Consider the following 15,363-nt stretch of genomic DNA (forward strand, 5'->3'; position numbering starts at 1 on the left):
CACAACGTGCGTCGGTATGTAGGGCCGACGCATTGCGACGGCCCCGTACCAACGTAAGTGTGAAAGAAGCCTAACCCTAAATTTAGCCCCAACCCTAACCCTAAATTTAGCCCCAACCCTAGCCCTACCCCTACCCCTAACCCTAGCCCTACCCCTACCCCTACCCCTAACCCTACCCCTACCCCTAACCCTACCCCTACCCCTAATTTTAGCCCCAACTGCTGTTCTCCTGCCGGCCGGCAGATGGAGACAGATGGCGGGCGCACTGGGCATGCGTCCGCCATGTTCTTCTGCCGGCGGCCAGGAGGAGCAGCAAGAGGATCCAGGGACCTAGGTGAGTATGCTAGGGTCCCCGAATCCCCCTATTTCTCTGTCCTCTGATGTGCGATCACATCAGAGGACAGAGAATTACACTTTACTTTTTTTTTTTTTTTTGCGGTCGCCGGTAAACAGTTAATTACCGGCGATCGCAAAACAGGGGTCGGTAATACCGACCCCGATCATGCTCTTTGGGGTCTCGGCTACCCCCGGCAGCCGAGACCCCAAAGATTCTCCCGGTGCCGGCCGGCGGGCGCACTGCGCATGCGCCCGCCATTTTGAAGATGGCGGCGCCCACCGGGAGACACGAGGAGCATTGGGGGAGCTAGGTGAGTATTGGGGGGCCACCTGGGACCCCTTTTCTCTGTCCTCCGATGTGCGATCACATCGGAGGACAGAGAAATTAAAAAGAGATCGCTTTTTTTTTTTTTTTTTTTTTTGCGATCGCCGGTAAACGGTTAATTACCGGCGATCGCAAATGCCGGGTGGGTTAAAAAACCCCCGAATCATGTTCTCTGGGGTCTCGGCTACCCTCGGCAGCCAAGACCCCGGAGAAAATCGGCCTCTGGGGGGCGCTATGGACTTTTTCCACAGCGCCGTTAATTAACGGCGCTGTGGTTTAAGTACCCTTAGCGGCCGCCGTTAAAAGGCGTATCGGCGGTCGCTAAGGGGTTAAACAAAAAAAATGTATTACTCGAGGGGCAAGCGGGAACAAAATAAGAGCAAAAATGGCAAGTTTTCATACTTTTCTCCTGGGAAGGAATTGTTGAGCAGATAAAGCAGTTTTTTTTCCCCTCAAGAGACCAGACAGGTGTTTAAAGGGACACTGTCACCTGAATTTGGAGGGAACAATCTTCAGCCATGGAGGCGGGGTTTTCGGGTGTTTGATCCACCCTTTCCTTACCCGCTGGCTGCATGCTGGCTGCAATATTGGATTGAAGTTCATTCTCTGTCCTCCGTAGTACACGCCTGCACAAGGCAATCTTACCTTGCGCAGGCATGTACTATGGAGGACAGAGAATGAACTTCAATCCAATATTGCAGCCAGCATGCAGCCGGCGAGTAAGGAAAGGGTGAATCAAACACCTGAAAACCCCGCCCCTATGGCTGAAGATTGTTCCCTCCAAATTCAGGTGACAGTGTCCCTTTAAGAAAAAAAAAAAATCCTCAAGAAAGCGAGATTGTTATTGCTTCCGTCATTCAAGATCTGACATTATCATGGTGGGGCAAAGGTGGTTGATATGGTAGAAATTACAGGTTCAAGTCCCCAAAGGGGACTGAAATTAAAGTGAATTTTTGCTACAGAATCTGAGAGCAGCATGATGTCGGGACAGAGACCCCGATTCCAGCGATGTGTCACTTACCGGACTGCTTGCTACAGTTGAGATATAATCCTGGTTATATCTGCTGTAGATCTATCAGTTCTCTGAATGTGGAGTATACAGAAAGCCGCCAATCAGTGATGGGGGGTAGGGTTACACGGATTAGATGATGGACTGCCTGGCACTTGGCAACTAGTCCTCTAGTGATAATCTCCTGCTGATAAAACACTGAGAATATTGAAACTAGAGCAAGCTGCTGAGCAAGTTACACATCCCTGGAATAAGGATCTCTGCCCCTACATTATGCTGCTTTTAGATTTTGGAAAAACAAAATCTGCCTTTTCTCTTTTAAGTAACAAACGGAAGCAGAAAGTTTGTTTGTTTGTTTTTAAAACACACAAAAAGAGAATATTTTTAAAAATCACCATTCGTTTTTCAGATTACTAAAAAAAAAAAAAGGGCAAAAATATAAAATCATATGTATATATATCAAAAACATTACTTGACCCGAGCATTAATCATCGTAATTGGTAAAAAGAAAAAAAAAATCAAATTGCAAGAATTGTGTCTGGGTTTTTTTGGTCATCATACCTTCCTTAAAAGAAAACAACAATAAAACGCAAGCAAATTGTTATTTCTTCCTCCCCCCACATTATCATCAAATGATAAAAATATGGTACCACAACAAACCTGCCAAGAGAGGGCCGCCCACCAAAACGGTCAGCCCAGGCAAGGAGGGCATTAATCAGAGAGGCCACAGAGACCAATGGTAACCCTGAAGGAGCTGCAGAGTTCCCAAGCAGAGACTGGAGTATCTGTCCATACGACGACAATAAGCCGTACACTTCATAGAGGTGGAGTTTATTAAGGAGTGGGCAGAAAAAAAGCCTTTAATAACACATAAAAATTTTAAGGCTAGCTTTGAGTTTGCCAAAACACACGTAGGAGAGTCCCCAAATATATGGAGGAACATACTGTTATCAGATAAAACGAGATTAACTTTTTGGCCACCAAGGTAAACACAGCTAATCAAACAAAAACAAAAAAAACACCATCCCCACAGTGAAACATGGTGGTTGCAATATCATGCTGTGAGGATGTGTTTCGTCAGCAGGAACAGGGAAAATAGTCTCAGTTGAGGGGAAGAAGGATGGTGCGATATACAAAGATATTCTTGAGCAAAACCTGTTTCAGTCTGTAATTTGAGACTGGTACGGAGGTTCACCTTCCAACAACACAGTGGCCCAAAGCAAACTGCTAAACCAACACTTGAGAGGTTTAAGGAGAAATACGTAAATGTTTCGGAGTGGCCTAGTCACAGCCCAGACCTTAATGTAATTGAGAATCTGCGGTCAGACTTGAAGATTGTTGTTCATGAGAGGAAAACTTCTAACATGAAGGCGCTGCAGCAGTTTTGCCTTGAGGAACCCAGTGGCCAGATGTGGAAAGCCCATAGAGGCTTATCCAAAGTGACTGCAGCTGTAATTGCTCAAAAAGGAGGCTCTACACAGTACTGACTTTAGAAGGGTAAATATTTTTGCCATTTTCCAGGACATTTTATGATAAAATGAATGGTGTCATTCAAAACTACAACTTGTCAGGGGGAAAAAAAAAAAAAACAACAAGCCTCTCTTGGCACCAACACACATTGGAATCAATGGTTCCAGTTTGGCGACACTGGGACTTAACATCATTTTCTGGCCAGAACCATAAGAAGTTCTGAATTAACGGGAGTCGGCAGGAGGATTGTAATAATGAATAAACACCACATAGATGTTCTCTTACCATTTTGACAGGAGATCTCCCCAGGTTTCCAGGATTTTTTCGGCACATTCTTTGGATACATCTCCAGAACCGCTCAGAAGGGGTTCATCGTTATCTAGGGGGGAAAATAACATAGAAGTGCTCAGAAAGGACGTCACAATGAAACCCAGGAACAGAACTCAGCCACATAACGTGCAGAAGAATTATACAGGTGGTGCTAAAAGAAACCCGTCACTAGGCTTTAGGCCCCAAACGTGTTATCTAGGACGCAAATATTGGAGGTTGTTCCATTCTGGCAAATTTGGTATAAGGAGCCAAAGTAAGTTTGACTGCAGCATAGAAATTGGGCATAATCATTTACCGAAATGCCCGGTCCCCTCCGTATATCAATCAGGAAAGTAACAAAGAATAGAACTGAATCACCAAATAAAGAACCCAATTTTATAAATATTAAATCATATAAAACATAACTTAATATTAAACGTTAAAATTATATTATTCATATATACCCAAATACACAATAATGACTCCAACAGCCAAGCTATTGTCTGTATTGTGAGGGGAGGGGGGAGAAAAAAAAATCACCCTAATATACTGCTGATGTCTCCCTGCCTACCAGCGGAGGTTGGCACCCTATTCCTGCGCAGTGATGCCCCCACTCGTCTCCCTATCCCTAAATTACCCTGTTATAATTATTAGACTAACATAATGGGGAGATTATCCTGAGATGTGTGCATCTTCCTCTCCCAGTATGACCCCATTTTGTGTTTGCCTTGCGGCTATAAAGCCTCTCTCTCGGATATATTACACATGCCATATGATTTATCAGAAGCAGGGCGCCATGTTGACCTGATTATAAACATGCGGTACCTAAAGCTGAGTCCTCTGCACCCCATACCTTTATAACAGGGTCATTTAGGGGAAAGCAGCAAACGAATGGGGGCATCACTGTGCAGGAATAGGGTGCCAACCTCCGCTGGTAGGCAGAGAGACATCAGCAGTACATAAGGGTGATCCACCCTCCCCTCACAATACAGACAGTAGCTTGGCTGTTGGATTCACTATTCTTTATTTTGGTATATTTGAATAATATATTTAAACATTTAATATTAAAATGTATGTTTTATATGATTTATATTTATAACACTGGGTACCTTATTCGGTGATTGAAGCCCAGATCCCTCCCAGGCTGGCCGTCCTCGGACCACTGTGTGCAAGTGCTGGAGGGGGCTTATAATTCGTTACCAGGTCTGAGGGAGGTCAATCACACTTAGGAGGTGGGGGGGGGAAATCAACTACTTTTACTTTGAAGGGTTTCCAGATTTTGTCAAACCCTTGCCCTTTGGCTGCAGTTTGCTTAAGAAAAAAAAAAAAAAAAAACTGGCTTTACTCCCCCTCCATTGGTCCTGCGCAGTCTAAATTGCAGCTTCCTGTGTCTTTTTCTTCTGCAAAGCTGGCATTATTCTGGCAGCACTGCAGCCAATCAGTGAGCTCAGCAGCAGTTTAGTTATTGGCTACAACACAGTGAACAGACACCGTGTACAACTGCGGGGAGACAGCGTCGGACCAGGGGAGCGCGACTAACGTATAGTTTGATGAACCACACTGGCGGACAGCTGAAAACTCTTATTTAAATACAGCCATGCTTGTTTTGCAAGTGTTAATAGGAGAATATCAGCGCGGATTGTCCTCAGGGATCGCGTGACATAACGTCATGCAATCCCCGGGAGGGACAATGCCAACACTGGAGCGGAGCCGGAGGGGAGTATAAGGGTTACTATTTTACTGGGGGATTGAGAAGGGTTTGTCAGAGTAGTGAACAGCCCCTTTAGGCCTCTGATGGTTATTAAGAACATTACATTCACTGACAACAAGCAGATGTTGTAAAGCAAATTGTGGAATTAGAAAAAAAAAAAAAAAAAAATTATATATATATTATATATATATATATATATATATATATATATATATATATATATATATATATATATATATATATATATATATATATATATATATATATATATAAGAAAGATATATGACACTTCAATTATTAATGGGTTGTCTGGGAAAAGATAAGGGAGTCTGAACAGCGCTGCTCCTGACTACAGGTGGAGTCTGGTATTGCAGCTTGGTAAAGTTAATGTAACACAGGCATATTTTTAGGGAACGGCTCACGGCTGCACTTTTTGCACAATGAGTTATGAGGAGTAGACGTAAAGTGGATAAATGCTTGTGTATACAAAATCTGAGCTGCAATACCAGGTGCTGCCTACAGGCAAGTGTGGCGCTGTTTCTATCTTATAACTTCACAGTAAGAGGAAACTGGAAAAAAAATGGGCCGGAGAGGAGATTTGTGTGTGTGGGTGGCGCGGGGCACTTGTAATAATACACCATTACTAGCTGTCAATAACATGGAGAGCTTTGGGCGCAGGGAAGATTTTTTTTTATGCTGCATCAGCTCATCCGAGAATCACCCATTCACGGTTCAGATGAAGGGCCGGGAGGATAACGTAATGTGGGCACCTTTCCTTCTGCCCACAGACCCAGCAGCCAAAGGGTTAACGTTTGCTGTATCTCCTCACTGTGTGCAATGGGTGCGACATCAACAATTTACTGATGACAAGAGAGGAATAGATCTGCAAAAAAAAAAAAAACACACAAAACCCAGAATCTCTGCCGTCACTTCTCCGATGCCCGGCACTTGTAATCTCTCTGTCGGACCAGGACCAGCTCTTATTCTGATTAGCCGGCCTGGCACGAGGTCCCATGTGCGCCACGCCAGGACGGCTAATCAAGAGAAGAGGTCTCATCAAGCGAGAGGTGGTTCTCAGTGCTCTAATTACTGAGGTGGTTGATGGACCGGGCTCTGCGAATCCACTCTACTAATATGTGGTATGGTCATGGGTACAGAGTAGTAACACGTGAGCGTGGTGGGATAAGGTGTTATCTCAGCATGCTTGTGTCCTACTTGAGTATTTTCAGTGTGCTCAAAAAAATTGCTCGAGTCCCTGCGGCTGTTCGACAGCCACAACACATGCAGGTCTAACAAACAGGCAATCCCATTATGTGTTGTGGCTGTCTAATAAGTGCAGGGACTCGAAAATACTCAATTAGGACACAAGCATGCTCAGATAACACCTTATCCCAGCACATTCGCTCATCACTAGCACAGAGAGACATGAGCATGCTCAGATAACACCTCATCCCAGCACCTTCGCTCATCGCTAGCACAGAGTTACCCGCTTTCCTTTCTTTTCTATCAAAGCTCCACCCGTACAAGGAGCTTCCTCCGGATTCAGCACAGGAAGTGCCTTGTTGTACAGATGCCAGATATAAGGATGAATCAGACTTCTCGGGGGGGGGGGGGTTGGGGGAAGACAATTTCACTTTTCTACCAAGTGTTTCCTGTTTCTTCACTTCTGATTATGTAATCCCTGGATTATTCAATTTTTTAGAACTGTTGCTTTACTTTCTTATAAGAAAAAAAAAAGTCTTTAGAGGGGTTATGGGGGGCTAACACAAGGAAGAGCTATCCTCCGTGACCTTCTGTGAGACCCCAAACCATTTGGTCAGGGCGCCCTTATCAGCCTCTGCTCATCCATTGGGAATACTGAATTAAAGGGGTTGTTCGGGACTGAAAATAATGATGATCTATCCATGGGATATGTCCTGAATATCAGCTCCCAGGTACTGAGCCTCATCTGCCGGTCACTAGCGGGGAGCAGCCACGGACAGTGTATGGAGCCATGCTGACAACAGGGGGTGTCCAGTGTCGGACCCTTAGTCTCGGACACCCCCCTTTACAGACAGTGACCCATGTTACTATGAGGCCGGTTACAGGAGAAGCACTTTCAGGACACAGCATTAGGTTGGTGGATGGGCCTGCTGCGCTCACCTTCCTCCTCGTCATCCTCCGGCGGTGAGGGGATGTTGGTTCCTTGCGGTCCGCACTGGGTAAGACGGATAGATGGGCTTGCAGTGGTTTTCCGCCTCTCCCTTTCCGATTCGCTTTCCAAGCACATGACCTCATAGAAGGTGTCGCAGCTGCTCTTCCGCTCCTTCCTTTCGATCTGTAACAGAACGCAATGTGCTTCAGATACAGAATTCATGGCACCTTGCTTCTCTATTAATCTAACCGTCTGAAAGTCTCAAGTTCATAAATGGGTAAAACTGAAAAATGCCTGTAAAAACCAGCAACTCCGCAATTTACACCTTATTAAAAATCCCGTTTAAATACATAAATAATCTGGCTCCCTATCTTTTGAGCAGGCACAACGCGTTTTGCAGCCATATCACCACATACTCCAACTACAGACCGCAAGCATCAAGCCACAAATACCATGACATTTTACACAACTGTAGTTTTCTCTGTGCCTGTGTAACCAATGATGCAGGTACGGCAGCCCCTTCACCGGGAGGGTGAACCCCCTGATCATACATTGATTGCCTATTATAAAAGGGGCCACACAGATTACATGAGTTGTCCAGGGATTGCATATCGATAATTAGAGATGGGCGGACAGCTGGATGTTCGGGTCCGGCCGAACCGTTACAAAAAGTTTGAGTTCGGGTACCGGAATAGTACCCGGACCCAAACCCTATTCACTTGCATGGGGACCCGAACATCCAGTGTTTGCCATGCTGTCATACGCATAACAGCGCATCAAACGCCGCTTATCAGCGGTAAAATCACTACCGCCGGTCAGACAGCCGTGGTCCGCATGCTGTCAAGAGACAGCATGAGCGCGCAACTGTGATCATAGGTATAAAGCTTACCCTCCGGTCACTGTGTCGGCTGATGGCACTACTGCTCCCAGTATTTATCAGCTGGTGCCTGCTTGTAAATAAATAATTTTAAAAAACTGTGTGAGTTTCCCTGTATGTTTGATAACCAGCCAGGCAAAACTGACAGCTGCAGGCTGCAACCCTCAGCTGTCATCTTCAGCAAGGCTGAAGAAAAGAGTAGTCCCCAATTCAATTTTTTTTTTATTATTATTAATTTAAATAAAATAAAACAGAGTGGGGTCCCCCCCCCCCTATTTCTGACAACCAGCCGTGCTAAAGCAAACAGCTGGGGACTGGTAAGGGGCTGTGGATATTGGCCCCCAGCCTAAAAATAGTTACTACCTGCCACCCAGAAAAGGCACATCTATTAGATGCGCCAATTCTGGCGATTTACCTGGCTCTTACCACTTACCCTGTAGTGGTGGCAAGTGGGGTTCATATTTTTTAGGTTGATGTCACCTTTGTATTGTCAGGTGACATCAAGCCCATGTCTTAGTAATGGAGAGTCGTCTATGAGACACCTACCCATTACTAATCCTATAGTTATGGTATATTGTAAATAAAGATACAGCAAGTATAAAGTCTTTTATTAGAAATAAAACAAAACACACTTCTCCATTCTTATTTACATTCTTTTTTAAAAATAACAAACAGTTATACCCACTTAACGCCTAATTCCACAGAAGCCCTAGTCTCCTGTAACAAGCAAAAAAAAACAAAAATAGGGATTTTTGTGTGTACTCACCGTAAAATCCTTTTCTCCGAGCCACTCATTGGGGGACACAGGACCATGGGTTATGCTGCTGTCACTAGGAGGCTGACACTAAGCTGAGACAAAAAAAGGTTAGCTCCTCCCCTGCAGTATACACCCTCATGCTGGCTACCAGAGACCCAGTTCAGTGCAAAAGCAGTAGGATAATAACAACAATATATCAAGTAACATTAGAATATAACATGTCAAACAAACAGTCAAAGACCAAAAAAGGTAACGAGCCGTAAGGCTACCAGGGTGGGTGCTGTGTCCCCCAATGAGTGGCTCGGAGAAAAGGATTTTACGGTGAGTACACACAAAAATCCCTATTTCTCCTTCGCCTCATTGGGGGACACAGGACCATGGGACGTCCCAAAGCAGTCCCTGGGAGGGAAACAATACAACCAAATAACTCCGTGTACCATCTGACTACAAATGCGCAACGGCCGCCTGCAGGATACGCCTGCCAAGGGCCGCGTCCGCAGAGGAGTGAATGTGGACATTGTAATGCTTTGTGAAAGTATGCAGGCTGGACCACGTTGCGGCCTTGCAAACCTGCTCCGCTGTTGCCTGGTGCCGGATGGCCCAGGAAGCACCCAACGACCGAGTGGAGTGAGCTCTAATCCCCGCCGGGATAGGACTGCCCCTGACCCGATAGGATTCCTGGATAGCGGATCGGATCCATCTGGCTATCGTGGATTTAGACGCAGCCAAACCCTTTCTGTGACCCTCCGGGAGCACGAAAAGGGCGTCCGATTTTCTGAAATGAGCCGTTCTGGAAATGTACCTCCTGAGAGCCCGTACCACGTCCAGAGAATCGAGAGCCTTCTCGACCCTATGTTTGGGCTGCGGGCAAAAGGAGGGAAGAATGATGTCCTCATTAAGGTGAAAAGATGAGACCACCTTCGGAAGAAACTACTTTGTCCTGATGAAAGGCAAGGAAAGGTGCCCGGCAGGATAAAGCGGCGAGCTCGGAAACCCTTCTGATGGACGTCACCGCAACGTGTAGTGGCCATTCTCGGGTATTGCAGTTAAAGTCAAATGTTAGCTGAGTTGGAGCACTCGCGGGCAACAGACTTTGCTTCCTTTGCCAGAGATATCCCCCCGCCTGGGTGGCATCTCAGGCTGTGCCTTCTGGTTGGCTATACCAGCCGAACCACAGGGGGAACATCTAAGATTGCATAACTGCAGCATGAATAGTAGTCAGATAAGCTTGTAGCCATACTACAGAAATAAGAAGGGGACTGGTAATAATAGCAGTACCAGAAAGAAGAAAAAAAAAGGATGGGCAAAGGGCATTTTAACAGTGTTTTAGCCATTTATAGCGCAATTTTTATCATGAACTGCTGGAGGGTCACTTTAAGGAAAGGGAATGAATGATGACATGCTGCAGAGTCCTAGAAATGATAATTCTATAATGAATGTATCATTCGCTAATCCCAGAATATAAATATCCCAGCCGTACCAAGAAGATCAGTCTAAGAGCGTCTACACGTTGGAGCCGCAAGCAGCACTTCAGGCAGGATAGACGGCTTCATTATTGAGAAGTGCCGTGCAGACCGCCGCCGGTCAGGAAACGCAAGTCCGACTGATTAATGCTCCATTCTGGGGGACCTTTACCGCTTAAACAGGACCTGCCATCAGATCAGAAGTGGGCAGGGTTTGCTCTTATTTTATTGTGGTTTCTCCCATGAGTACTGTGACTTTAGCTCGGTTTTAAATCCACCATTTGGTTCCCGATATATAGGCCTTTTTTTATCTTGTGCCAATTTTGTTCTTTACAAAAGGGCGTGGCTGGCGGTAATTCTACAGCGCAGTCTAAAGACACGCCCCAGAGGATCCAGTGAGCCACGCCCCAGAGGATCCAGTGAGCCACGCCCCCTTAGTAAAGATCAGGGAAATTACTACCAAATAAAAAGGCTCATATTCTCTGGAACTGTATCACAAAAGTTACAAAAAACAAAATAAAAAGGCAAAAACTGTTTACTTTTGACCTGGGGACAGGTCCTTTTTAAAGGGTCGTATGCTCTAAATATTGTAGGCTAAACTGCTCATACATTGTGTCTGTCTGGTTTCTTATCCTAAAGCTATGTGCACACGTTCAGGAATTACAGCAAAACATTCTGCTGCAAATTCTGATGTGCTACCCATAAAATAGGTGCATTTTTTGTTGCGCCATTTTACCCTACTCATTAGCATGAGTAAGATACGCTCCAAAAATTGACAGTTTTCGGATCTGCAAGGATAAAATAAGTGGAGAGACTTCAAAAATCACATTCACCTTTCTAACTCTGAAAAACGCTGTGGATTTTTCTGCACCAAATCTGCGTGGGGAGAAAAAAAAATGCGACAAAAACGCATCATGTGCACATGGGCTAAGGCTGGCCAGACACATTAGCTGGCTGCACAATCCTTCGTCCGATCGTTTGGCAGACAGCCATCTCAGCAGAAACTCGGCCGTTGGCCAAACCTGTCGTATGTGGGGCCTTAGATCATGCGGACAGGCTGTTGAAAAGGTGGCGACATTGACCTTTAGGATTGCTACATCCAATAGGTGGCGCTAGAGCAGGGGTCCCCAACTCCAGTCCTCATGGCCCACCAACAGGTCATGTTTTCAGGATTTCCTTTGCATTGCACAGGTGATGCAATTATTACCTGGGCAAGACTAAGGAAATCCTGAAAACATGACATGTTGGTGGGCCTTGAGGACTGGAGTTGGGGACCCCTGCGCTAGAGTTCTCTTCCACTGTGAAGAGGCCATTTGCATACCCACTGTGAAAGAAGTAGACTTTTTTTTCCACCCACAGCATAGCCACAGAAATGGAGCTTATTTTTTGCACATTGTGCAGTCATTTTTATTGGTATTATTTTTGGGGCACACATAGGGTTTTTTCAACACATTGCCCCTCACCTCAAAAAAAAGCAAAGACCTAAAATTGCTATTATTTTTTTCCCGAATACTTTTTTCTTTATGACGTTTGCCATTTGTATTATATTTACATAGCTCTGAATTTTACAGATATTGCAATCCCGAACATATTTTTTTTTTTTTTTCTTTTCTTTTCAGATCGAAAAAAAAAAGAGGGGCTATATTAATTTTTTAGGTTTACTTTTAAAACATGTATTTTTTAAGTTGACTTTTTAGTCACCCTAAGGCTGCCGTCACACTAGCAGTATTTGGTCAGTATTTTACATCAGTATTTGTAGCCAAAACCAGGAGTGGAACAAATAGAGGAAAAGTATAATAGAAACATAAGCACCACTTCTGCATTTATCACCCACTCCTGGTTTTGGCTACAAATACTGATGAAAAATCCTGACCAAATACTGCGAGTGTGACGGCAGCCTGAGAGGGACATGAATCGGAGTTTGATCCTTTGCGTTATATACCTAGTATTGCAGTATATAGTTAAAGAAAAAAAACCTCTCACATGAAGGCCTAACGGTGGTTGGGGGGATGGGGTGTCTTCAGAAGGTCCTAGGATACCATGGTAAGGTATCTGGCACCCTGCGATTTTGTCCCACCACCACTTAATTTAAGTGCTCAGAAATTCACAGTGGCATGTAAATGGTTAATCAGCAGTGATCAGCACTGAGCTCTGGTTGCTGCTCCTAGTGGCAAGTGCTGGCTGTATAAGGGTATGTTCCCACGGTCAGTAAGCGCTGCGGATTGGACGCTGCATACAGCCTCACCAACTATATGGTGGTATGGTCGGTATATAGACGATGTATGCCTAATCTGGGACAGTGTATCTCATGCCATAACAGATTTCCTTGCATATCTTCATTCTAATAATAATCTAGTTTTTAAAGAAAAAGATAGAAAAATAATCTACATAGAATCTGATCAATAGAAATTGCCATCTTCTGTGCAGACTGTAGGTAGGGGGGCATCTGACAATCTCCTCCTCTACCCTCATCTTTGTTTTCTTATTTTGGATTGGGAGTGTTTCTGGGCCCTCTGGAATTACGACACGAGTTATAGTAGATGTAATTGCAGGGTTATAGTCGCCACATTTCAGAGTCCACCGACTCCTTCCACATGAATGGCTGTCCTGAAGAAGGAGACAGTGGACTCTGAAATATGGTGACAATAACCCTGCGATTTCATCTACTATAACTCGTGTCCTAATTCCAGATGGCGCAGAAACACTTCCAATCCGGTTACCTTTATTGACATTCTATGGAAGGTGCTGCATCTGGTCTCTAGGCTCTTTAAGTGTTATGTCACACAACATTACAAGGTGAGCGGTTTAACTTTAGTCATCAAACTTTTAACCTGGTTAAGACCCTATTGCTCTCTTCCATTTATTTTACAGTTTTTTAGCCCATCTCTATTTTTAAAGGGGGAGTAAAAGGTGTCGATTCTAATTATAGCCTTAGGGGTCTTGAAACTGCATTATTGCAGTATACAGTGCCCCCGGCTGGCACAGTAACCCATCGGTGCTGTGAAATCGCGCCACGAGGGGTGGATGGGAGCAGCGATTTGAGCTTAGCTCTGGCCATGCCAATTAACAACAAATGCAACAAATCCAGCCGGCAAATACTGCGTGTGTAGAATTCAGCTCCTGAGCCCCTTCTACGAAAGGAAACTCCTGCAAATCACATGTACAGGATTTTGATCAGTTTTATGTGATGAAAGTGAACCTTTTACCAATTCTGGCATGGCTGCAGGGCAAAACAAAACAAGGTTTTTACTTTTTAATTCCTTATCTCTGTTATAGAGAGATTTACCAAGGGGTTGTAAGCAGAGACTTCTTTCTAGGGGCGGTTACTTTTTCTCTTTCATGAGATTGCATAACCAGGAGTCATCATGCAATAATACTCAGCCCATGTCTCCTCAATGAGCTCACTACAATCATCTACATTGTTTACAATCAGAGGACTAGACTAGAGCACAAGTGTGTGTCATTACAGACACCTCAAGCAACAGTTTGTGATTATGCAGGTCTGATCAAAGCAGCTTGGTCAGGAGCCAAGAGGAAAAGTGAGGTGAGTAGCTTACAGCTGAATAGAAATCAAATTTGCTTGTAGAGAGATTACTGAGCTCTTAGGAGTTAACTGCTCAGCCTGGAATGTAACTACTGCACACATTCAGCCAGGCTCTGCTGGTCAGTCTCTTTGGAAACCAGCTGTACACCATGTAAGAGAAAATATCTCAATGCGGGAGGATAAAAGTAGATAGAAAAAGTCAACTGCAAATTTGCTTATTTTCATGCTGACTAATGCAATTTAATAACAAGAGAATACCCCTTTAATTAAAAGCCCCAGATGTCCAAGTATCACAGCCAGAGTATGAACTATGATACACGGGTCAGCCATATGTCTCCTGACTCGAACTTGACAGCCTCCCAGCCATATATGAAACTGGTGAGTTAGGGTACCGTCACACTATACGATTTACCTACGATCACAACCAGCGATATGACCTGGCCGTGATCGTAGGTAAATCGTAGTGTGGTCGCTGGGGAGCTGTCACACAGACAGCTCTCCAGCGACCAACGATGCCGAGGTCCCTGGGTAACCAGGGTAAACATCGGGTAACTAAGCGCAGGACCGCGCTTAGTTACCCGATGTTTACCCTGGTTACAAGCGTTAAACTAAAAAAAAAAAAAACAGCACATACTTACATTCTGGTGTCCGTCAGGTCCCTTGCAGTCTGCTTCCCGCACTCAGTGACTGCCGGCCGTAAAGTGAAAGTGAAAGCACAGCCGCTGTGCTCTGCTTTCACTTTACGGCCGGCAGTCACAGTGCGGGAAGCAGAGACGGCAAGGGACCTGACGGACACCAGAATGTAAGTATGTGCTGTTTGTTTTTTTTTAGTTTAACGCTTGTAACCAGGGTAAACATCGGGTAACTAAGCGCGGTCCTGCGCTTAGTTACCCGATGTTTACCCTGGTTACAAGCGAACGCATCGCTGGATCGCATCGCTAGATCGGTGTCACACACACCGATCTAGCGATGACAGCGGGAGATCCAGCGATGAAAGAAAGTTCCATACGATCTGCTACGACGTACGATTCTCAGCAGGATCCCTGATCGCTGCTGCGTGTCAGACACAGCGATATCGTAACGATATCGCTGGAACGTCACGAATCGTACTGTCGTAGCGATCGAAATGTTATAGTGTGACGGTACCCTTAGAGTCAGAAGACCTCACAGAACCTCCTTATCCAGATCATGATACACTGACGTCAACGTGAGGCCTAAAGCCACCAACATGATGAAACCAAAATTTGCATATATTTAAAAGAGATTTCCAGTTTCAGAAAATCCCCCGACCACTGGCTGAAGTTTAAAAAAAAAAAAACAACAAAAAACTGTTCCTTTTTCACCTTCCCCAGGTCCGTTGCTTCTGGTGTCTGTTATTGTCTGCAGCGCTGATGTCACGTTGATAGCGCTGAAGCCAATCGGTGAACT

The 15,363-nt window shown here is 44.9% G+C and overlaps 1 protein-coding gene across 2 annotated transcripts in view; it reads right to left on the minus strand.

Annotated features, from left to right (window-relative positions):
• The window catches only part of RABGAP1 (RAB GTPase activating protein 1), a 138,090-nt gene that overhangs the window by 84,476 nt on the left and 38,251 nt on the right, over positions 1-15,363 (minus strand). For both annotated transcript variants that reach the window (XM_069748520.1, XM_069748521.1), the window contains exons 11-12: positions 7,303-7,477; positions 3,426-3,519 (exon numbers count right to left, since the gene is read on the minus strand). In XM_069748520.1, the coding sequence (XP_069604621.1) occupies positions 3,426-3,519; positions 7,303-7,477 (269 nt within the window). The remainder of the gene's footprint in view (positions 1-3,425; positions 3,520-7,302; positions 7,478-15,363) is intronic.

The sequence above is a fragment of the Ranitomeya imitator genome, chromosome 2, assembly GCF_032444005.1.
Source record: "Ranitomeya imitator isolate aRanImi1 chromosome 2, aRanImi1.pri, whole genome shotgun sequence".
Lineage (NCBI taxonomy): Eukaryota > Metazoa > Chordata > Amphibia > Anura > Dendrobatidae > Ranitomeya > Ranitomeya imitator.